The 23,800-nt window shown below is 32.3% G+C and overlaps 1 protein-coding gene across 1 annotated transcript in view; it reads left to right on the top strand.

Annotated features, from left to right (window-relative positions):
- The window catches only part of LOC129222914 (uncharacterized), a 44,179-nt gene extending 20,585 nt beyond the window's left edge, over positions 1-23,594 (top strand). The window contains exons 3-8 of the mRNA XM_054857476.1: positions 2,053-2,297; positions 6,324-6,414; positions 8,963-9,035; positions 16,363-16,458; positions 19,260-19,399; positions 23,271-23,594. Of these exons, the coding sequence (XP_054713451.1) occupies positions 2,053-2,297; positions 6,324-6,414; positions 8,963-9,035; positions 16,363-16,458; positions 19,260-19,399; positions 23,271-23,317 (692 nt within the window). The 3' untranslated portion in view covers positions 23,318-23,594. The remainder of the gene's footprint in view (positions 1-2,052; positions 2,298-6,323; positions 6,415-8,962; positions 9,036-16,362; positions 16,459-19,259; positions 19,400-23,270) is intronic.
- The last annotated feature ends 206 nt before the right edge of the window (positions 23,595-23,800 follow it).

Below are 23,800 nucleotides of genomic sequence, written 5' to 3'. Positions count from 1 at the left end.
ATTTTATGATAGAGACTGTCAATGAAAACTGAGTCTTAGGAATGTTAGTTACTTTTTGAAGTTGCAGAAAATAATAACCTTTTTCTTTGGAGCCCTTTTTCTCCGACTTTAATGAAAAAAGGGTAATAGAAACATGATTCTAATCTTACTAAAGAAGAAATTTAACTCCTTTTCTTCGTAGTACTTTAATTAAAAGTAAACTCTTTTGTAATGAAAAAGTTTATTATGTTTTGAAAACAGCTGCTACAAAGTCACAAAAAAGAGCTTTTTAATCTAGCTTAACGCAAATTTTTCTAATTAAGAAAAATTCCGCGCTGATTAACAATAAAGGAATGCAGCTTTTTTAGAACTAGTTTAATTTCATTTATACGCTCGGATAAGCTAAAATTTATAATATATTTTAACACATTAGACAGTAAGAACTGTTTTAAATAAACAATAGGTCTTGTTTATTAAAATAAAAAAATGAAACTCCTTCGGTTAATCAATCAAAAATTGAACATTTCTTCAAAAAGTGAATGTACTATATTTCGAAAATAGTTTCGCACTTCCAAAGCAGGAACAGAAATTTTAAATTTTTGTGTCAGCTTAGGGTTCGTCTAAAAATAATATTTTGCTTTGAGGGGGGATGAAGTTATGACAAAGAGGAGGGAGGGGAGGGGGGGTTACAAGAAATGTGACATCACACAGTTTTATACCAATTCACTAAAATAGAACTTCGTGAAATGTTACATGAAAAGGGGATAAAGTAAAGTGACACTTAGTGACGAAGAGAGGGTGTGCCAAATTTGTTGAAAAAAAGTGACATGTATGGACAGGCCCATGTAGAAAATGTTCAGAAATTTGGATATAGGAGAATTTTAGAACAACGTAATTCATAAAAAAAAAAAAAAACAAACTCATGCAATAAAGATAACAAAGTCTATTATTGATTATTCTTTTCCCTTGAAGTCAAAACCATGCAAAATAAGTGAAAAAAAGAATAAAAACAAAAGGCATACAATCAGTGAAAAAAAAAAAACAATAAACATATAAAATCAAATAAAACTTACAAAATTTTGTTAGTTATAAATAAACATCTGGAAACTAACAAATGTTCGAAGCTGCGGCTCGTGCCCAGTTTAAATATCTTTTTGCGCATTCTTGATCACTTAGTATCTTTAGTTTTATATGCCCCTAAATGTTCTGCCCCTAAATGCTTAGGGACAGCTACGACAGGGTCGTAGCTGTCCCTAAGCATTTATCAGCAATACTCAACTGCTGAATTGCATTTCACTTTTCCAAAAAAAAAAGGTAAGATTCTGAGCTGCGGTAGGTTACTCACAACATAACAATGGTTTCAACAAAAACGAACAAATTATTTGTTAATAAAATAAATATTTCATACGACTGTTCCACTATAAAATGCTGCCAACCTCCTTTCATGAAGCTATAATCTTTTAGTTTAATGTGAGTTTTAACATTTGGATGCTCGCACCCGCTTTTATCATGACCCCCAGGGAGTGTGCCCAAGTGGTGAAGAATCACTGCTGTATCACTAATTAAACCTTGAATGAAACGTTTGCAATATATTACTTTTTAAGTTATTGGTGATAAAGTATTAAACAATACTAATAAAAATAAATGAATGAACAAGTCAAGTAATTTTGTTCCCCTTTGTTAAATATGCATACACTTGTATCGATTTTTAAATTTTTCAAACACGTGTAGACTTAGTCTATTGAAAAATGTATGCCAATTTACGCTGTTTTTTTTATCGACTCCTAATGTGCTGCCATATCAGTATCCTATATAATTACTATAACTCTTTAACTAATCAGTAGTTCATAATTAGTCTTCTGCCGTATATGCATCCTATATAATTACTTTATCTCTTTAACAAGTCAGTACTTCAGCATCAAACTTCTGCCATATTTGCATCCTATAGATTTACTTTACCTCTTTAACTAATGAGTGCTTTATAATCAGACTTCTGCCATATCTGCATCCTTTCTAATTACAATACCTCTTTCAATAATTGATTCTTCGTCGTCAATATGCTCTATTTCCTAGATTCACGAGGCTCCGGAGGTCGAGCTGACGATATTTCCATGAGTTCCTATGGTAAGGCAAAGGGTAATTCCGTTTATGACTCCCAGCGAGAGCCTTTGTATTATCCTCTGCCTTACGCCACCACACACATTCCAAACCACGCCCTTCAGGACCCCACATCCGCATCACCAGAACAGAGCCTTCAAAGGACCCGAGTTGGAGGACGATTATCAGAACATACCTATGACGTACCCCAACGAGTCCAGGTAACGAAGGGTCAGTGTGAGTCTCATAGTAGTCCGATTTTATTATTCTTTTCTAAACATTCATGTGCATTATTTTCTTTATTTTCCTTTTTATTCAGTTTGCAGACAGTCAAATCTGCCTGAAACTCAGACAAAATAAAGGAAATACGTAATCCCATTATGAAAAAATTTAGGGACCACAATAAGCAATGTAACAGTCAATTGAATTGGAAATTCATTTCGTTCAAACGGTGATTTCGTTTCATTCACTGTAAAAGCGATTCAGAAACGTTCCTGGAAAATATTAGGCAGCTGATGTACCCAATTTCTGCCAGTAACATATCTCCAAAAAACCAGGAATGTTTTCCTCTGAAATTCAGTAACCTTCCTGAAAAATCCAGAAAAATTCTCGTTTAAAGCCAGTCTTGTCTCTGAATCATCAGAGTCATCTTAGGTTGGGATAATATAACAGCTCGGAAGCTTCCTGGTTTATAATGACTGTTCCAAAAACAGTATTGCAGCCATGGCCAAAACTAAGCCAGACTTGTAAGTACGTATCAAGCATCTCGCTTGATTGCAATTCTTGCAAAGCTACGTAGTCCATACTTTTTCGCTCCCTTTGGGAGTTTAATCAGCATGGACGAGCCGCAGCTGAACTGAAGCCGATGTACCTGATAAATACTCTCTGTTAATCTTTAAACTGGGAGCTAAAAATAATTTTTGCAACAGAGAGAAGTCTGCATTTGGACAACTTGTAACAATCCAGGAAACTTTTTGACAATGATACTTGATATTTCCAGGAAGTGGATAAAAACCATTAAAATCCTGAAACGTTACATGGAACTACTCAGTAACGTTTCGGAATTTTTTTACAGTGTTGGTAATCGTTGAAATGGGATTTTCACTGTACGTTTCAATTTCATACTTATGAACTTTCTACTCACTAGTATTGTATCATACTTAGATCATCAACTCTAGAGAATATTTGTAACAAATATTACCGGAAATTACAAAATGTCACACAAACAAGTTTTTTTTTTTTTTTTTTTTTTTTGAGAACTGCGCAGGAATTAAGCTAAGAACGATATATAAACTATGATAAGTGTTTGGACAGCACTTTTATTCTCATATTAGATCCTAAACATGTCCAATTTTTAATTTAAGGACACGGTTAAAAAAAAAGTTCAGAAAGTTCAGGACTTGTTATGTTTTATTCAGTTCTTCATGTACTAAAAACATAGAACATGAATAACTATGTAATATCTTTCTACTCATGTCTCTTAAACAATGCTATGTACTAAAGGACCGATTTTTTTGCATCAATTTTGGACATTAATCAACCAAATCCTCAATCGACTAAAGTGTACTCACTCAAAGATAAGTCTGATTAATTTGAACCTGATTAAATTCAGCTACTGACAATGATTCGTACTGATTTGAATTAACTGACCTAGTTTAAAGAAATCAGATTAAATTAGTTTTGATAGCATAATTAGGAAGAGGAAAAATGTAAGACGTATATCAGTTCAAACTTCAAAAAGTAGTTTTTATTTTGAATCGCATAACTTTTAGTACAATTTAAACAATTTAAAACGTCTCTTATTTATGTATAGAAAAATAAATGATTCCCAAAATAATTTAGAAACGAATAACAACTTCTAAATCTTCTTTCCAAACTTTCCAACTATTTCCCATGAAATAGTGTTCAAACAGGAACCTTGTAACTAGGTGTCACGGAGAAACTTCCGCTTCAATTGGCGTGGAATGCAATAAAGGTATCGTGACTGTTGCGTTATGCTCTGGGCTACGATCTAAGTGGGATCTTTCATTTGGACATTTAATTACGAGCCATCGTAAATCACCAAGAGATCTTAGATAATCAGATTTCCAACATACCAGAGCGCTTCCGGGGCGGCGGTGGATCTGCCTAATTTTGGAAAGTTTAAAACAATGCGAAAATCTTGACTGGGGAAATTACATCAATGCATCTAGTTCTAAATGTATTCCAGGGATGTTCAAAGTTGTTTTAAACGAAATATGGCAATGTACGGATGCTTAATAATATTCTAAATGCCACTGTTAAACTTGAAAAATATGATAACCAACGATGTGTTTATGAGGAAGAAAAGAATGTATGAACTACGTCAATGAAGAACAAAAACTGCGTAATTGTTCCACCCTTGTCTTTCGAAGTTGTAAAGAGTTTTTTTAATCAATTTGATTAAATATATCCAATTAAGAGTAGTTATAGATTAATTCTCAATGTAATTTGCAGTAGTCAAATATCCCTGTAGTAGTCAAGTATCCCTTTTTCGTACTTGTAATTTACGACACGTTAATTTCAGTTTGGAACAAGAAGGAGAATATCAAGTGTCCCAGCTTTAAATTATCAGGATATAAAAAATGTGATTTTAAATCGCGCTGAAATGCTACAACAATGTAAAAACTCTTTTTACATACTGTCAATTATGTAGCAGCTATTTCTAAAATAAAACAAATACATTGAATATTATAATATTTTTAAAGATACTAATTCTTAGAACTTACGTACCTTGTTAGTCACTTAAAATTCTACTGCCAATCAACCAGATGGGTTTTATTTATTTTGCGATAGTAAATATAAAACTGCTTGTTAAAATTGAGGCGGATTTTTTTTAAAAATAAATTTATGCATTATACATTTTACTATCATCCTTTTATTCTTCTTTAATTGTAGCCCCTTTTTTATGATTAGATAATTTTAAACAGGTATATTTTTTAACTGTGCTACGCGGTGTAATCGAAACTCTCTTTAACTCTTCATGTCTTAGTTGCGTACAAAACATTGATATTTTATTACACAAATAAATGAGGGATCAATAAAAAATAATAATAACAGTAGTAGTCGGAAATTAGTAAAATTGATTTTCAAAATATCAAATGTCTTGGACATGATTTGTTATATTTTCGTAAAAATAGCCCGAGCCCATTTTTCATACAGAAAACGTAAACTTTTGGAAAGTTAAGGATTATTTATCAATTATCTCATGTTTTTTGGCATTTAAAACTGAGTTTCTTGTAAATATATTTATGTTTTTTGCATGCATTTTTTAAAGAAATTGTATGTATTTTTATTTTATGAAAGCAATTCTTTTGCTCTAAAGTTACAAAATAAATATACGTTCAACTCTTTAAACGATTAACTTTCACATAATATTGACTATAAAATAAGAAAAATAAATCAATAGCCTCAAACTACCAAAAATTGAAATTAGAAACATGTACATAACAAAAACCTTCATAATATACTACCGAGAATATACAGTTATACTCATCGTAGCTCATACTTTTGCCCGTTCTAGCTGAAACTACATATTGCTGGTTTAAAAGAATTTTTTCTGGACGATCAAGAAAGGACAGAAAATTAAATAATACTTTGTGTTTGGAATTTAATAACTTTTAGAATCGGCAAGAATGAATTTCCAATTCAAGAAAACGAGAAGTGCAGTAAATTTGTTTTAAAAATGAAAACAGTTTAGAGAGAAAAGACTGAAGAGAGTTACAATGTTAAGTACCGAAAAATATAATTCAGATCGATATCTTGATAAACGTAGCATATAAGTTCTGCTCTGGCCTATTTTCAAACTAAAGTGTCCTTGTGAATAATTGAAGAAATAAGCTCATCATAATTTTAATGTTGCTTTTTTCGGTATTAAGAACCGTGATTACTCTTTATTTATAGCAGCATGTTGTATTTTTTCAATCAACTTTTAACGAAAAATGCAGTGACTTCGTCATCTTTTTTATAAATGTGTCCATGCGAAGTAGACGGCTTTCTTGTCTCTCTCATTAGAACAACTTTTATATTGTTTTCGGCAATTCCTAAAATGTTGATTAAAACGAACATCGGTTGCTAACATTATTCATTGCATGTGAAACGCAAGGCATTTTTAAGAGTCAAAACATTTTCCTCACTATAACGATAAAACGTAAAGTATTTAGTAGGAAAAAATTTAAAGAGGTACGGAAAAAAATGGACTCTACATTTTTTCGTTTATTTTATTTCAGCATCGTCACAACGTGCCTCATCATCAATACTCCCAACTCTGGGCTAATAACAGAGGATTTTGTGAAAAACCCTCGTTGATGAGCTCCAGAGGTATGATTTATTTTATGTCACCGCGACCAATGAAAAAGGTTTGGATGACAAATGAAGGAATAAATAATGTATTTTTTGCATCCTTCATTTTTTGGTTTTCAGATAAACATTGCAAAAATTAAAAAAAAAAAAAAAAAAAAAATCAAATACTCATTACGTTACGAATGCCCATTAATTTTCAAATACCTATAAAATAACATTTTTGGTGGGCATTAGTAGGATGTTTGAAACTTGTAACTATAAACTATATTTTTCAAAAAAAAAAAAAAAAAATCGGGTCGTCTCATAAAAAAGTTTCAAATTATTAGTAAAACCTACAACTTAACTTCAATTAAATAACTATTTAAAATGATAATGGTTTTATTTTAAATTTAAACTTACTCAAGAAATGTATCCAACAAAAAAGTACTAAAAAAACATGTCTTGATATTTTTTTCTGCAACACAGTTATTTTTCTTGAAAACATTTGATTATTTGTAGTGGTGTGAAAATGTTAGTAAAAAACAATGGTAATAATACGTGAAATTCACCGCCAGCTCAGTCATTTCCAGCCGAGGACTGCAGTTTCGTGCTAATTAGCACTCATCAGCCCGGCATAGGAAAGTGACTGAGCTGGAGATGGAAAACCTCTTAAGGAAGCCAAGAGTGCGAAACAAACTGGTAGCTAATATAGAATTAGCAGACCAGACGAGTGACCGAAGCAATGGTTCGGTTCAACTCGAAGAATGAACGCGAGGCAAGGTATATTCAGTAAATGACCGCCCATTAGCCAGGGCTAAAGCAGAAATACGTGAAATACACCACCAGCTCAGTCATTTCCAACTGAGGACTGCAGTTTTGTGCTTCCATGCCTTGCCTTCAATCTTCGAGTTGAACCAAACCATTGCTTCGGTCACTCGCCTGATCTGTGCTAATTATATTAGCTACCAGTTTGTTCGGCACTCTTGGCTTCCTTAAGAGGTTTTCCATCTCCAGCTCAGTCACTTTCCTATGCCGGGCTAATGAGTGCTAATAAGCACGAAACTGCAGTCCTCGGCTGGTAATGGCTGAACTGGAGGTGTATTTCACGTATTTCTGCTTTAGCCCTGGCTAATGGGCGGTAAGTTACTGAATGGTAATAATATTTAACCTTATTATTATAAATAATAAATAAAAAATAGTACATCATTTCATTTTTCACATCCGTTTTGAAAAATTGTGTTTAAATTCTCAATTTTGCATCATTTAAATGTCTGAAGAAAATTTTTATGCAAAATTTTGCCTGAAACTTGCACACAAAATTGCAATACACTTTAATTGAATCTTGATAATTTTTCGCAATGACCTTTATCACAAAATTGTTATTTTAAGCAATATCTTGTGCATACGACTGCTTTAAAATTAGTAAATAACGCAGTAATTCTGTACCTCAGAGCTAGTCTAACCTAGGTCCGAAAATTGCGATTTTCCGTTTATTAGTTTATTGTTTTTTTTTTTGTTTTTTTTTCCAATGGGGCTGAGGTAGAGGCAAATGCCTTTTGCAGACCTAGTGCGATCCCCCGTCATAGCAACCGCTCTTTCACGTGACACCACTATCGGTGGGATTCCATTGCCACGAGAATTTCGACGCCCAGTTTCCCCACTAGATGGAGGCACCTGGGCTCTATTTGATGCAAACCAGCACTAGGAATTTAATTTTGCTAAGAGATACTCCATGCCAAACGAGTACTCGAGGAATCTTTTACATGCCGCATAATCATACGACATGGACGCTGTCAATTTTTTGACACACCATCGACTGATCCATCGGTGATAATCCACCGACGAGAGCGAGGACCGAACCCGCGCCTTTGGGCGTAAGAGACCAGCGTCTAACCACAACACTACTCAGCATACCAGTCAATTGTATGCATAATCTTATTCCTATCAAATATGTTGAATGTTCCACATAGTTTGGTTGGTTGACTTGCAGTCCAGCGTAATAAGTTCCATACTTTCAAAAACCAGAAAAAGGAATCTATATTCCAACCAAGAAAGTTTTTAATGTGCTTATTTCCAAATACATTGAAAAAAAAAATATATATGTTTAAAAATGAATTAAATGAAAACTAACAGAGCAGTGTCCAAATAAAATATAACAAATTTCTAATCAACTTAAACCTTTGTCAATTTTCACATCATATTTGGTTAAAAAATACTATGTTACTCTATCTTTCTTTCTTTTCTTTTTCAAAAATTAGTTTTTGAAAAATCAACATTTTTTAGGGGGGAGGGAGTTTTATTATTTACAACTGTGCGAGTTGTCTTTAAAAATAAATTATAATGCCTTTTTGCAGCTTTAAACGCCCTTAAGTTTTAAACAGAAATAAATGAGTATTTATAAGTGTAAAATTTTTTACAGTATTTTAAGGAACATTTCCAATGTGTGAGTTATTTTCAAAAGTAATGCTTTTTATAAGGGTATTTTTTATGACTTTTCGAAAGCTCAAAATATTTCAAATGTTTCATTAATATGTATTATGAAATAGGACACAGCTTTTAATTTTGTACTAAAACATTTTCATTTTAGGGGACATTGATGACTTTGATGTAGCAATAGCAATGGCGGAAAAATATGCTGCATTCAGACTTTCACAAACAAGGTACTATTTTCTTACCTCCTCTCAATCACTATAAATTAACTAGTTTTTGGGTACAGTATGTATAAACAAAACGAAAAAGTACACTGTTTTAAGCTACCATACATTTATCATACCGACAAGCGTATTTCACTCATTGAAAACTGGAAACCTTTAAAACTCAGACGAGCACATTTTGAAGTTTTGTATTTGAAATAAACATTAGCGTTAAGGAAGGTGGAAATGGTATTTGTGTTTTTAAAATATTACGTTTAAAAGCTATACATTTTAGTACAAAATTCCAAGCACTTTAAATAAAAACGCCTAGGATCCAAACATAACAACATTCGTAATGTTTGGACGCTAATGTCAAACATTCTTAAAAACAAATATCTGTCTGTATCTATGTTTATTAGTCGTGAAATAAATGCACAACCAGAATTATTTTTTTCTCCACATTAAACCATTTAGTTCATAAACAGAACGTGTTTCTTTTATAAAACAAAACCAAAAACGGTCCGTCAAGAATACTCTTTTTTTTTAAATCGGAGATCCATTTTTACTTCCTTTTACAAAAAAGGAAGTATTGTATTCGCGAAAAAATTTTCACTCAAAAATCGCCCTTAATTTCCATTTTGCTCACCCCCAAATGAATGTTGAGTTTTTTTTTCGATTCGACCACATGCGGAAAAGTGCCTAAGAATGTATAGACACGCGAAATATCCATTTTGACCATCACAGAGGTAATTACAACGACTTTTCTCGCGACGTCTGTATGTATGTGCGTATGTGTGTATGTGCGTATGTGCGTATGTATCTCGCATAACTCAAAAATGGTATGTCCTAGAAAGTTGAAATTTGGTACATAGACTCGTAGTGGGGTCTAGTTGTGCACCTCCCCTTTTGGTTGCTTTCGGATGTTCCTAAGGGGGTCTTTTGCACCTTTTTGGGGGGAAATCATTGTTAATTTCGATGTAAACTCAAGTGGCGTTATAATTTGTCGGACACTTGGCGATATATCGCCAGTCTTTTGGTCGCCAAGTTTTGTCGCCAACTTGACGACAAATTTGGCGGAGTTTTTTTTTTTTTTTTGGTTTCAATTTGGCCATTGTTGGTGATATTTAGAGAATAAATATTGAATCACATTAAAATAGCGAATAATGGGGAAATGACATTAAATTGGAGTAAAAGGAAGTCATGTGATGCACACATCAGCTCGTTCATATGATAACTGCACAATGATTTGAATTCCGGGCCAGACTTCTTTTGCTTTTTCTCACAGTAAATTTTCAAACTCTTAATCATGAAGGACTGCTTTAATTTGTAAGCGAATAAAACCCCTTCGTTTGTCTTTGGCTCATTTAATTTTTTTAATTTGCTCTTGTGATGCAAGAAATTCACTCCATCCCTTGACATAGTTTTTACGAGTATTTTTATAATCCGAATTTACTGTGCAGTAGTGGTTTTCAATGCAAATTATAGATTTACAACTGACTCCTGAGACATGTGCTTTGGTGCCATAAAGGAACTTTTTTCTTGGAGTTAGCTGCTTGGAGGTCGCTACAAATTTATCAAAAAAATATATAAATAAAGAAAATGTGAGCTTTTGTTAAAGTGGTACACAGGAAAAAAAATACACACACACATAAATGCAGTGTTTTTTAAGAAAAACAAACAATAAAGTATATTTTCAAGAAAAAAAATCTGCAAGTTTTGAAAGAAATAGTGTTTTTACGTGTTTAAAGCCAAATGTTCATATCAAGAGTATGAAATGAAACAGGATAACGAAAAAAGATGAGTGTCGTCTTTAGCCCCATTGATGCAATTCGTGAAGAAAATAAAAATACATATTACCCAAAATCATAAGAAAATAGTCGTATCTTTCAAAGTTCCCTTAGCCCTTTGGAGCAAACTCCAAATTCAACTGAATTGAATGAATGGCGATTTGAAATAAGTTGTAAATTCTTCTATCGCTGTTGCACTTTTTGCAATAAATAACCGATGCAATAAAAAGTTTACTGCCAATACGAAGCTTATTTTTTTGCATTAGAAATTGGAAACACGCTTCAAAACTTATTAAAACGTATTTAATAGCTTCTTTTTTGTAAAAAAATAGCATCGTTGAAAATCCTGAGAGGGATGGAGAGAAAATAAATTTATATTGTATAAAATATTACGCTTTTTGCTTTAATACTAGAAGCAAGCATCTAAATAAAAACACCTGTATGTACCTTTGGAAGTACACTCATTTGGAAGGGAGATGGCTATAAGTACTAATAGGCTATAAGTATACTGCTCTGGCTATAAGTACTAATATAAGCTCTGGTTATAAGAGCAAATATGATTAATAGAGAAAATAAACAATAAAATAAAACTCTAGGGGGCTGGGCGATTGTATGGTTTTACAAAGAATTGATATTCAAAATAATTTACAGTCAAGTATTCTTTTGAAATTAATAAACTGGAACAACATAACGAATAAGAGATGAATGCCGCCATTTGCTACATTGATGCATTTTGTTAAACAAATAGCAGCATTCATTATCCAAAAGCATACTCAGTAAAAGAGTCATATCTTTCAAGGCTTCCTCTACAAATAGCCCATCGCCCTACAGGGCAAACTCCAAAATCCATTGCATTGAATGGATGGTGATTTGCAATAACTACTCGTAAATTCTACTATCGTTGTTACACTTTCTGCTATAAATCATCAAAGAAACCCCATTTTGGTGAGTTATAAGCTACGCTTTGTCACATTCATTCAATATGAGATTTCTCATCGATGCTTTATTCATAGACGAGGGACTGAATAGCTGAGCTTCAATATAATATTTATTTAGAGCATCTATTAAAATATGGAGTTTTGATTTTCAAATTTTATATTGAACATTTCTCATAGATGATATCGGGAACTTTTGTTAAAATGGAATTTTGTTGCTCGCTTTACAATGAGTGTATTTCCAGCAATTCAGGCCAGAAAAAAAAAAATTACCACTATCATTGTCAGTTTCTCGTCTATATCTGCAAATTAAAATACCATTGTATTCGGTACAGGAATCGATACAACTTCCAAACGATCCAACTGTCCGGTATCGCTTTTTTTTCTGCTTATTATAAACCATTTTTAAGAGGAAAATACGGGTGTGTTAAAAAGTCAATAGCATTACCATTAAAAAAGTTCGAATAATTTAATACTTCACCCCAATAATTAAAAATAAACTTTATAGTTAATCCATCTATAATATTGTCATTTTAATAGGATCGAATCGTAAACTTGATTATAAGTTTAAAAACTCTTATAAATCGTTTAATATGCATATAAAACAATAGTTATGAGTCCTTGTGAGACACCCATTGTAAAAAAGAGGCACTTTTCCATGTTAGTCATGCCAGATTTTTGTTTTATGGGTACGTACTAAACACTTGAGAGTTGTGAAACTCTGTCAGAAAAAAGTTTTTCTTTTCTTTCTGATAGGACTGCGTTTGGCTATTTAGCCTTTAGCAGACCTAGTGCGATTCCCCAATATGGTATCAAGTCTTTCATGTGTCACCATTAACGCACAGATGTTAATAGCACAGATAATTTTGGCTCCCAGTTTCCACCAGGTGGAGGCACCTGGGCTCTCTTTGATGTGAACCTGCAATAGAGGTATAACTTTGCCGAGGAAATTCAAAGCCAAATGGTTGCCCAAGGAATCTTTTACATGACGGCTTGGGTGTTGACAATTTTCTGCACCTTGAAAATTTACTGACTGGCCAAAACCCGGAGCCGTGGATACCTTACCACTACGCTATCCTGTCGACTTGAGGAAATGTAGAAACCTTTCATTTTTAAAGGGCTACTTAATACAGACTTAAAAAGTCATTTTATGAAACTTCTGACGATAAATGATAGTGTTTAAATAAATAATGTAATTTTTTGTCTTCTCTATTCACCTGCGGAGCCAGAGAATATTTCTTAAATTACGACTTCTGATTGCTGATGCAAATGTGTAGAACAACGGTTACTTTAGACACGTACAATTCTGACTAAAGCGTTCCCAGACATCCACAGATCTACTCGTTATATGTACGAACATTTAAAAAACATATTTCGACATTTTTACAACAAAATCAGCATACATTTATCTCTAGGTACAAATAAATGTATCTACGTTTTTCCTGTTTATTTCACGTCAGATATTCATTAAATTCATCACAGAGGTACATCATAGCTTTACACAAGTTTCTTTTTTTTATTTGCAATAACTCTTAACAACCCAAATTTTAGTTTTAGAAACATAAAATGTCAATTATAGAAATGACTTTATATGCTCTCTTGATTACTTTATTAATGTTTTACACATATTTAAAATCGATGAAAAACTACACGCGGTAAAGTTTATCCAAAGTTTATTTGACTCAGTTTCGATGCTTACTGAGTCACTAAAGCGTGGAAAATCTTTCGTTGCTCATAGTTGCTATTCTAATTCATTCTTTGCTTACAACTTCAACGACTTCTCTGCACTGTGTTTGAATTTCATATTTATTAATGGCAATCTATTTTAAATTTCTTGACTGCAGAAAATTTGAAAAAGCTTAATACAGTCGACACCCGCTAAAACGCGATCCGACTTACGCGAAATGGCTATAACGCGATTTTTCCCCGGTAAAGAATTTTATTCCTAACGCGAATTCTCCACCCGCAACACGAACATTTTCCGAAGGGAAGCACGGTTTTTTTTGTGAATGGACCTTCATCCCTTTGACATCACTGAGAACGGAAGTTCCCACACCGTACTAGTCTGAACATCGCTTATACAAATGACTCTATACTCCTCATTTTTCATTTATTTTTTTCATTCTATATGGGAAAGTTAATGAAATATAATGACACCTAAGAGCGCTGTTTCGTTTAAAGTTTGTGAAGATAGAAGGAAAAAGAGAAAGTTTCAACAACTATAGTGCATTTGATTTTCTTACTACATAATGTACGTACCGTAGTGGTTTATTTTACGTCTTCATTTCCCATTCATCATTGATTTTGTGCATCGTAGCAGTTTTTATGTTTAATAAAGCTTTTTTTTAAATGTAATAACTAAAAGTTCAATTTTTTATTTAAGAAACAGTAATGTATAGTTAAAAATGGTTTTTAACAGTTTGGGGTGGTGTTTACAAGTGTCTTTAATCGTATAGGTATGTTTATAAAAGTTTTTACACATGTCCTTTTCCACAGCGCGAAATTTCAACTTACGCGCAGGGTCTTGGAACGCATCCCTCGCTTAAGTCGGTACTCAACTGTATAGAGTTAGCATCATATGGTATTCAACTTGTGTATACTTACCTGTGCATTTTTTTGAATTGTCGTTTTTTTTTTTTTTTTTTGTTCGTTTGTACATTATGGTTTGCTCTTGTGTACTTCTACTGCTGTGTATATAAATGTGAGTCTTCTTAATTTAGAGTCTAGAAAATACATTTGTAAAGCTACCTTCCCTACAAACTAAAACATCCATTTCCGTTTGTAAACCGGATTTTCGCCTTTTCATCTCATCGGTGGTCAGACTGTACATTGTTGCTACAAATGTTACTCTTGATTATATAAATAATCTAACAGTAATATCCAAATTGAACTTAATTTTCTCCAATGTTTCTTCATTGCACGAATAATTTACAAGATTCGAAGCATTGAAAATGACAATGACCGGAAAATTCGTTTCAATTTAAAAAAAAATCGATAGTTTTCAATTTGCAGCGTTTGTCATTAAGGAAAAGAGGTGGAGGAAAGATTGTTCTTTCAGGATAGAACTCAATATAATGAAGAAGAATTAAAGAGAAAAAAAAAACATTAATTACTTCAGATTGGGGGAGGGAGGGGGAGCGGCTAAAATATTTGCTTTTAATACAGATTAAGAGAAATGTTTGCAAAGAGTTTGCATAAAGTTAGTATAGAAATGTGATTCGTATCAGATTTTAAGCACTGATAGTTTTTTTTTTTGCATTTCTTTCTTTCTTTTTTTAAAATTTTTTTCCCCTAATTGAATTTTTATAATCTATAACAGATTGCTCAGTGTTTCTATAATATAGGATTTTTTAGATAAATTTCATTCTTATCTTTTACATTTTAATTTGTATTATATTATAATATATTTAAATGTCTGTATAATTATAATACATTTAAATGTCATACGGGAAGAAAACTAATAAACTAAGCTGCTTTCAAATTAAAAACTATAACGCACTAAGAAACGAGGGTGTTTCTTTCAGTTAAAATTAATATGTTTAGTCACTCAGATTCATAGGATATGCAAAAAAAAAAGAAAAACATGGAGTCAGAAGTTATTTTTATTTACAAAAAGTTTAATGTTTAATTAATTATTTAAAACGTCAAATTTCTAAAACATAATGTTTCATTGTTTGACGGCTATTGCAACTAAGAAATTTTACGCTATGTGTCAAAAGCCCAAGAAATATAAAATTAATTCATGAATTTGAACAGAATTTGATTTATATGTTACTCGTAGATTCTTGAAAATGTAAGTACCGGGTGGTTATAAAATAAGTATTTCTATTTGGAGCAGTCTGTAGCTTGAAGGAATTATCCTATTGCAGTCAAAATTGGAACACTTACTAATCTTGAAAGGGGAGGAAGTATGGTGTAATAAAAAAAAAAAATAGTTTCTTCAATCACCTATAGTTGGCGCTGCAGCCTAAGATGTTGTTGACAATGCAAACACTAGTAATCATGAGAAAATTAAAGAAGCAGTCATTTCTGCCAGTAACATGGCACGATATGTCCTTTTGACTTTGTGGGTTCGTTAAGTCTAATGTGTACCGTGAAGATATCACATACCTCAGTGAACTTAAAGGTAACATTACTCAACATGTGCGAAAGATCACATCAGATGCCTTGCATTCCGAAGTTGAAAACTTCGCAGACCGTCTGTATTGTGTCCTCCAGCTCAATGGTCAAATCGTGGAACCTGAACTTGATCGGCACCACCATGCGCGAGCGTAATATGCCTGTAAAAATTTCAAATAAACCACCCAGCTTTACATGCCAATAATTCTTTCCTCTTGTATTGCACATTATAAATTCAAAAGCGCCACCTGTAGGCAAATTTTGCAACGAAAATTTTCATTAATAAACGGATTCCTTTTTTTTAGTTTGCTCTGATCATGCTTTTATGTATGTTACAACTCAGTATTTCATTTCTTAAAATTGGGTTAATTTAAAAAAAAAAACTGTGAGAACAGTTTCCCTATACTTCTTCTGTGTCTACTAAAAAATGCATTTTCTCTCAGATTCATTGATTTCATCACATATATTTTCCAAATTAATGTCACTAAAATATTAACTTTGTCATTCGCTCAGGGCCAATCAGGCCGTGCTGATGGAATCATCAGGGTGGAGTTTCGTTGTTACCCAACTTGCTCCAAAGCAAGTCATTCCCAGCTGGTTGTTTGTTAAGTGAGTGCTTTTCACATTTTACCGAAAGTAAACGTAGATAAACTTAGAAAAAATGCATCTGTAACTGAAAATACGTATCATATATGGTTAAATTCATAAATGGTGTGATTTAGAAATCGTACTACACACGCTATTTGATGTGTTTTGCTATTTTGACATATTAAGTAAATGAAAAATAAATAACTAAAAAGTTGTTGCTGAGGAGGAAAAAAGCCCATCTTAATCTCATTAAATTGAGTTAAATTTAAGGAAAGAAGTTAGCATGACTTGTATGAACACAAATGTTGCTTCATATATCTTTTTTCCAAATAAAAAACAGTTCTAAAATAACAAAAATGGTGTTGTTGGCAATAAACGTACCACTGAACGTAGAAGAATTAGACAAACAAAGGAATTATATGCATATATATAAACTTGTGATTAAAAAAAGAAAAAAAAATTAAAAATACCTCAAAAAAGCGATTGCTTAAGATATAAGTTACCGAAAAAACAACTAATTAAAAAAAAACAACTACTTTTCAATCACTAATCTAATATAGTATTATTGCAATAAAAATAGTCAATGTGCATGTTTTTTCTCGTCTAAATTTGAGATCTTTAATGCATAGTAAAATTGTTTATTTTCACTTGGAGATGTCTTTTTTTTAATGATTAATCTTAATCGATGATGTTTGAAGTAAAAATCAAACCACTTTTAAAACTCCACACCAAGAATTTCATTGTTAATATCAAAATATTTGCATAATTTTCATTTCATTCTTTAAAGAGTGCAGTAAGAGAGGTAAAACTATTTACTTTTTTCTAAACTCGTACGTTGACTACTTTTAGAACGGTATTCAAAATCATTTTGACTTTTTGACCTTAAATTTCATTTCTTTTTTCAAATTTAAGAAGAATTAAAATATTAGATAAAATTAAAACTCTTTTAGACAAAACGTAAAAACTTTAAAGGCTTTCTTTTCAAGTTTCATTTAGCAAAACGCTTTCAAAGGAAACACACACCAAAGGCTTTATGTACATACAATTTTAAATATTTTCTTCTGAAGATGGAAATTTCATATCTTACAATCAAATAACTCGTATGTATAACACAGAGTAAACACAGTAAAATGTTGCATTTCTTAGTCATAATTGTATATTTCTTTGAGCAATAATGATATAAATGTGAAAAGTACTCATATACTAACATTCATCAACATAGTATCGTAGACTCTTTACTAAATTAAGCACAATAACGTGCGGTTATTCAACAATTGTTTTAACGTGCACTTATTGGGGTTGCTAAAACGCAATGTATTTCTTTTATATATCCTTGTTTAAAAAAAAAAAGAATTTTTTTTTTGTAATGGCGAAATTTTTTGAGCAATTTAAAACTTTGCTGTTTTACAGGGTTATTTAGAAACAATGTTGGTGTTTCAAAAGTATATATTTCTAATAATAAAATTTATAAATAGACGTAGCTTTTTTCATTCTTAAATAATTCTAGAGGTCTTCTATGTGCCTTCTTCCTGACGCCTTAACGATATAACACCTGTATTCTAACTCCTGCTGTGGGCATGTTGTGGCATGTATACAGTCACAGAAGCAACTGCTGCAGTGGTCCAATTTTTCAGTTCCTCAAGATTTGTAGGCATGGGAGCATAAACACACCTCCGCAGGTGCTAGGTCTGTTGACTTAGGAGCTAACGGATCATAAAATGCTAAACCACCTCTCCGTAAGTTGCCATTCCAAATAAGTGAATAATAAATACTGAACGGGATACATGCTATGGCACTCAGAAACATCTAGTGGTAGCCAACTAAAACTTGACAACTCGCTCTCTCATTCAAACTCCACCAGAGAGCTACAGGTGCAGTATTCCCAAATATGTTGCCTTTTGAAACTCCTCCATTCTTTTTGAGTTACCCTGTATTTTAAGTTGAATGTTTTATATCTGCTCATCTTCTGTTTCCTGTGCACAAATGGACGTATTGTGCGTTAATATTTACACCTCCTTGCAATATTTTGATTGTTAGAATATACAATCAAATCTGTTTTTTTTTTTTTTTTTGCTGTGGAGAGTGATCACATAAAAATCGCCCAAAACTTCCCGAGTAGCAATAAAAAATAGTTTTCGCAACACAATTAAATAATTTTTTTATACGATGAATAGGGACCGCATAAAACAGTCTCGCGTAGAAAACTCAAAATCTTACGATATAAAAAGGAGTTGCTTTTTTAAAAGAATTTAAGACACTAGAATTATTTGGATTTTCAAAAACCTTTTGAGATTTGGTTTTCAAATATATTTTAAGTAATTAATTTACCTGCGTTCTTATTTTACACATATAAACTTTTCAAAACGTATAACCATTATCCTCGCTAGTTTTGACAACGCGTGAACTTTCTTGTGATAACATCGTTCAAAACCTATTTTCTCACTTGAAGTGAGGACCACTGACCTCGCACTTGTTTTTAAATATTTTCGTCAATTGTGTCCCGATTTGATTAAAATTTGTATGAACCGCAAAAAAAAGAGAAAGTAATAATAAAAATAATAAAAATGAATAAACATAAATAAAAATAAAAATAAAGAAATAAAATCGCAGAAAAACAAAGTCGCAAAAAAAAAAAAAAAAAAGCCAGCACAGAAACAGGTTTGAGTGTACTGGAAATAGAAATAACATCAGTTTCCCAATAGCTACATTTTTCACAGTTTATACTCAAATTCTAATTGTTATGGATTGCTATATTTAAAAGATAAGTTACATAATGTTAGTGCTGATGCAATATATATTTAAATATCTTTACACTCTTACAGTGATCCGGAAGATTTGCCAGCATTCCAGGAGGAAATGTGTCCTAATATAGAAGAATACGATGAAGAGTCTTTGGATCAAGAAGAAATGTCGGAAACAGAGTGTGATAGAGATTGTATTGGAGTAGAGAGACAAAGAAAATGTAATCATTTCTTACTAAATATTTTAAATTTGATACATGGAAATTGCTAAAGTATTTGACATCAAACCACTCAATTCATAAAAACTTCTGAAGTATTTGTTTTCATAATTTTATTCATGGTAGTCAAAACTACTACCAAACGCGATTTGGGACTAATCAGCCTTAATCAGTTTAAAAAAAATCGAAAATCCATTTTATTTTAAAAGCAGCTTAGTCGTTGGTTATTGCATTGTACACAAAAAAAATGTACGCAAGTCGTATAAATATTACTATAATAAATTGCCTAATTAACACTTGTTTTGTACAGACTACCATTCTCGTAAGCAAATATTTTAGTCCACAATTTTGTGATCATATATATACACTCAGAATTAGATAACACATAATATTAATTTGACTTTCATTGAAAAATTAAAAAAATAATAGATTTCATAACTCGATAAATTTTAATTATTTAATCAATAATTCAATCAAATAATTTTCATCTGTGAAAATCTAATTAACGTTGCTTAGGGGAAAAAAACATAAATGAAATCTTGCACAGAATGTTACTAAGCGAAAAAAAAGGAAATATTAAGTCGGCGCAAAATGAAATCTGGGAACTAGGTAGTGCCCCCTTCAAGTCGAACAAAAGCGCTGCTTTTCTCGAAGCAATTCATGGCACTTTTGCCCACTCCCCTGTAACTTCGTTGTAGATGAAGCTTGAAACCTGGAATTTAACATTCTAATAGAACTTGTGATAGCGAGGTATGTTAGAAAATTCCATTTATACTAATACTTTACGAATTATTCTTACACAAAGCTCTTGAATTTTGACTGAAAGATGATGGCACTGACTTCCAGTGATGTGCTTAAATAAAATTTAGAGAAAATGCCTCAAAAATGTAAAGGAAAAGAATCGATAAGGGGAAAAAAACGTAACAAAACTACAAAGAGAAAATTTAATTTTCAATAGAGTTTTACGACTGGTTATTATATATGAATTGATGTTCAAACAGAAATACGTTGTCTACGCTAACGTCACTTAGTTTATGTTTTTTCTCACTTCGTAAAGAGTACTTCATATATATATATATATATATATATATATATATATATATATATATATATATATATATAGGGGAGACCGGGGCAGGTTTTCCAACTTTTTTTGTTTTATTTTTTTAAAATTTTTTATTTAAACATTTTGTTAAGTTTTGATTACGCCTTGAATTCTTGTACTTTAGGCTAAGTATTAACATTACTGAAACATAAAAAATTTTAAAAACTTCAAAGAAATAAGTATATATTTGTAACCAAGTCACGTTGGAAAACCAACCCCGTAGCCGGGGCACGTTTTCTAACGTATAAAATTGGGTCGGGGCAAGTTTTCCAATTAGTTTAAATGGTCTATAATAAAGGTAAAATAAACATAGAGTGTAACGTAAAATTTATATTCTAATTCATTGGTAAGTACAATGGGTACATTCTTAATAATTTATTACATTAAAATGTACTATAACAATAATCAAAGTTAGTGAGAGTCATCTTCCATATCACTGTGACAGTTAATTCAAACAAAAAACAGAGTTTTCTTTTTTGACGCACGCTACGTGCGTCCATTTCTTGCAACGAATATACTGGATTCACTTTCTTTTGGCTTTGACTTAGAAAAGGTGTCAAAGCAATATAGGCAAACACAGTCTTCATCTTCTTCCTCACTTGATACATTGGCATATTTAGTTTTATTTTTCTTAAGATGACGAAATGTCTTCTTCTCCCTTTTTTCATCAACAAATAGCTGAGGCTTCACAGTTTGCTTTCCTTTTTCATTTCTTAAAATGACCCTGTTGGACTTTTTCTTTTTTTGCTTCTTGCTCTGTTTGAAGAGCGTTTTGGATAGGAGTATATATCCGTTAGAATGGCGGATTTTCGTTTTTTCCTCCCCTTGCCTGTGCCTTTCCTCGGGGCAGCCTTTTCAAATGGTCTGATTTCTTCGGGGGATGGAAAATACTGTTGAGGCAAAGAACCAGCTATCGGTGAGCGAGATGGTTGTGGGTTAGTCTCACCTTGAATGTCCTTTGATGTAGAAGGAACACCTTCTGGTAGCCCTAATTGTTGTTGACATGGTTCATTGAGAATAATTGAAACTGGCATAAGGAACTGGCTGGACGATTGTCAGAAGTGTTAGTAGTTGGGCATACATTGTTTACTTCGTCTGGAGCCTATCTGTCTGTGAACAGATGGGGACAAGCCTTCAGTTGAGACCATTTCAAATGCAGGAACTCGTGCTGACGGTACATCAACTTGTGGCATTTGGGTTGTAGAAACTTCGGCTTGAGGTACTTTGGCCTGTGGTATTCCGACTTGAGGGCCATCAGCTTGAGGCACTTAGACTTGTGGTAATTCGGTTTGAGACATTTCGTCTTGTGGAACTTCGGCATGAAGAACTTCGACTTGAGGTACTTCAGCTGGAGCCAACTGAACATTAATGAACTTGTGGCGGTAGTTATTTAATGTTCTCGTATTTATATTAAAGTCTATAGAAGCTTTCCTAACACTACATCCATTTCTTATTGCTGCAAGCACTGCATTTATTTGCGCTTGTGTGTAAGTTCCCTCGGTTTGACTTCTTACGGTAGTTGCGCATCATTTTCAGTCCATCTCACATATCACATCGGAGAATGAAATTCAATTTCAGATATGACTTGACACTATTAAAAAAAAAATCAGATCATTTAAGCAGTTATTCAAAATTTAATTTTAAATATTTATAATTGTGGTTTTATGCAATAATTATAAACTGTATTGGCTAAAAATATAAAGTTTAACGGTAAAAAAAAAGAAAAAAAAACATTCATGGAGAGCCCGGGGCACATTTTCCAATTAGAAAATGTGCCCCGTATTGAATTGGAATACGTGCCCCAACGCCATATTTGATTTTTTTTTTGTAATATTTAACTATGAAAATGAAAACTATTTTCCAAAGCAATCCTTTATCAGAACCATAATGAAATATAGTTTAAAGTTAGGTCCTGACAATGAAACAAAAACAGTATCATACATGTTTTTTTTAATGAAAAGTAAATGCTTGCAAAGTTACTCACCAGAAGAAAAACCGCAAAAGTGGATTTCTCATCAAGACAAAGCCAGCTGATGAACTGAGGATTACCTGGAAGGCATGCGCAGTGCTGCAGTTTCACACTGTCCTGTAAGCGTCGCTACCTAGCGAGAAACACTTAAACTATGGCGCGTTGGAATACGTGCCCCTATAGAATATGGGTCCCGGTCTCCCCTACTTTTTGCTTAGTAATTTTTTTTATGCCTGGCATAACTTACTGCAGGTGCTTACTTACATCATCTGTGCCTTATTTTGAACATACGGGTGACGCACTTCTATGCAATGTTTTGGAAAAAAAAAAGTTTAAAAAATGCTAGATATTTTCTGTTAAAAAAAGGTTAAAACTAGGTTAGAAAGATTTGTTTTATAAAATACAATATCAATTGTTTAGTTTGAGAAAATATCTCACCTAATCGCATTAAACAGCTGCATAAGCTACTTAGTTATAAAAGCGTAAATCGTAAAGCTCATGGTACGTTCAAATGTTAAAAATCCTGTTAAATAATTTTAAATAATTATTTTTTGAAACAAAATTCAAATTCAAAAACATATATTCGTGATTGTCTATCTGAGCCTTAAAAATATACTAGTGCTAAGATTCAATGCGGAAATCGGCTTTAAAAAACATTAAAAAATAAGCGTAGTCTTAATACTTTGTACAGAATATTTTCTGAATATGATCCTATTTTTTACAGATTTTTTAATCTTGAACATATATTTCATTTTACTTTAGCGAAATGTAATTATATGTATTAATTTATATCTTTTCAGATGTCTCTGGAAGTTACAGTCGTGTAGGTGCTGTTATTGTTTGTTAATTTTTATGGACGCTGAAACGTAAAACAGCATTACTGATTGCTATAAGGGACATTATAGTATGTAAGAAGATACATTGGGGGGGGGATGCAATGTACCATTGCTATTGCTACATGTAAGGAAAATGATTGCTTTTGTGTGATACGGGTAAACTTTTGAGTTGTTTCATGTATCTTTATAATCATACATATTTTCAGCACAGTAAAGAGCATGAATTAATGGTACCCCCCTACTTTTACTACCACGAAATTTCCTTCCCCTCTGTTTTTTAGTTTCAATCTTACCTTTTGATACATTTAGTGAGGGAGGAGGAATTTTAAATGTTGGCGAAAAGTAGGGTAAACCGAACCCCTTAATTGTAAAGTAAATGAACCTAAAAAATCTAACAAACTGCAGTTTAAAGTTAGCAATTTTTTCAAAACTAACCATGGAATTCCTTTTTACATAATTGCAAAAGAACTCACTGTTGAAGTTGACAAAGCAAT

This window comes from Uloborus diversus, chromosome 5 (genome assembly GCF_026930045.1).
Source record: "Uloborus diversus isolate 005 chromosome 5, Udiv.v.3.1, whole genome shotgun sequence".
NCBI lineage: Eukaryota > Metazoa > Arthropoda > Arachnida > Araneae > Uloboridae > Uloborus > Uloborus diversus.
Note: the sequence above shows the minus strand (reverse complement) of the source record. Positions and strands in the feature narration are given on the sequence as shown.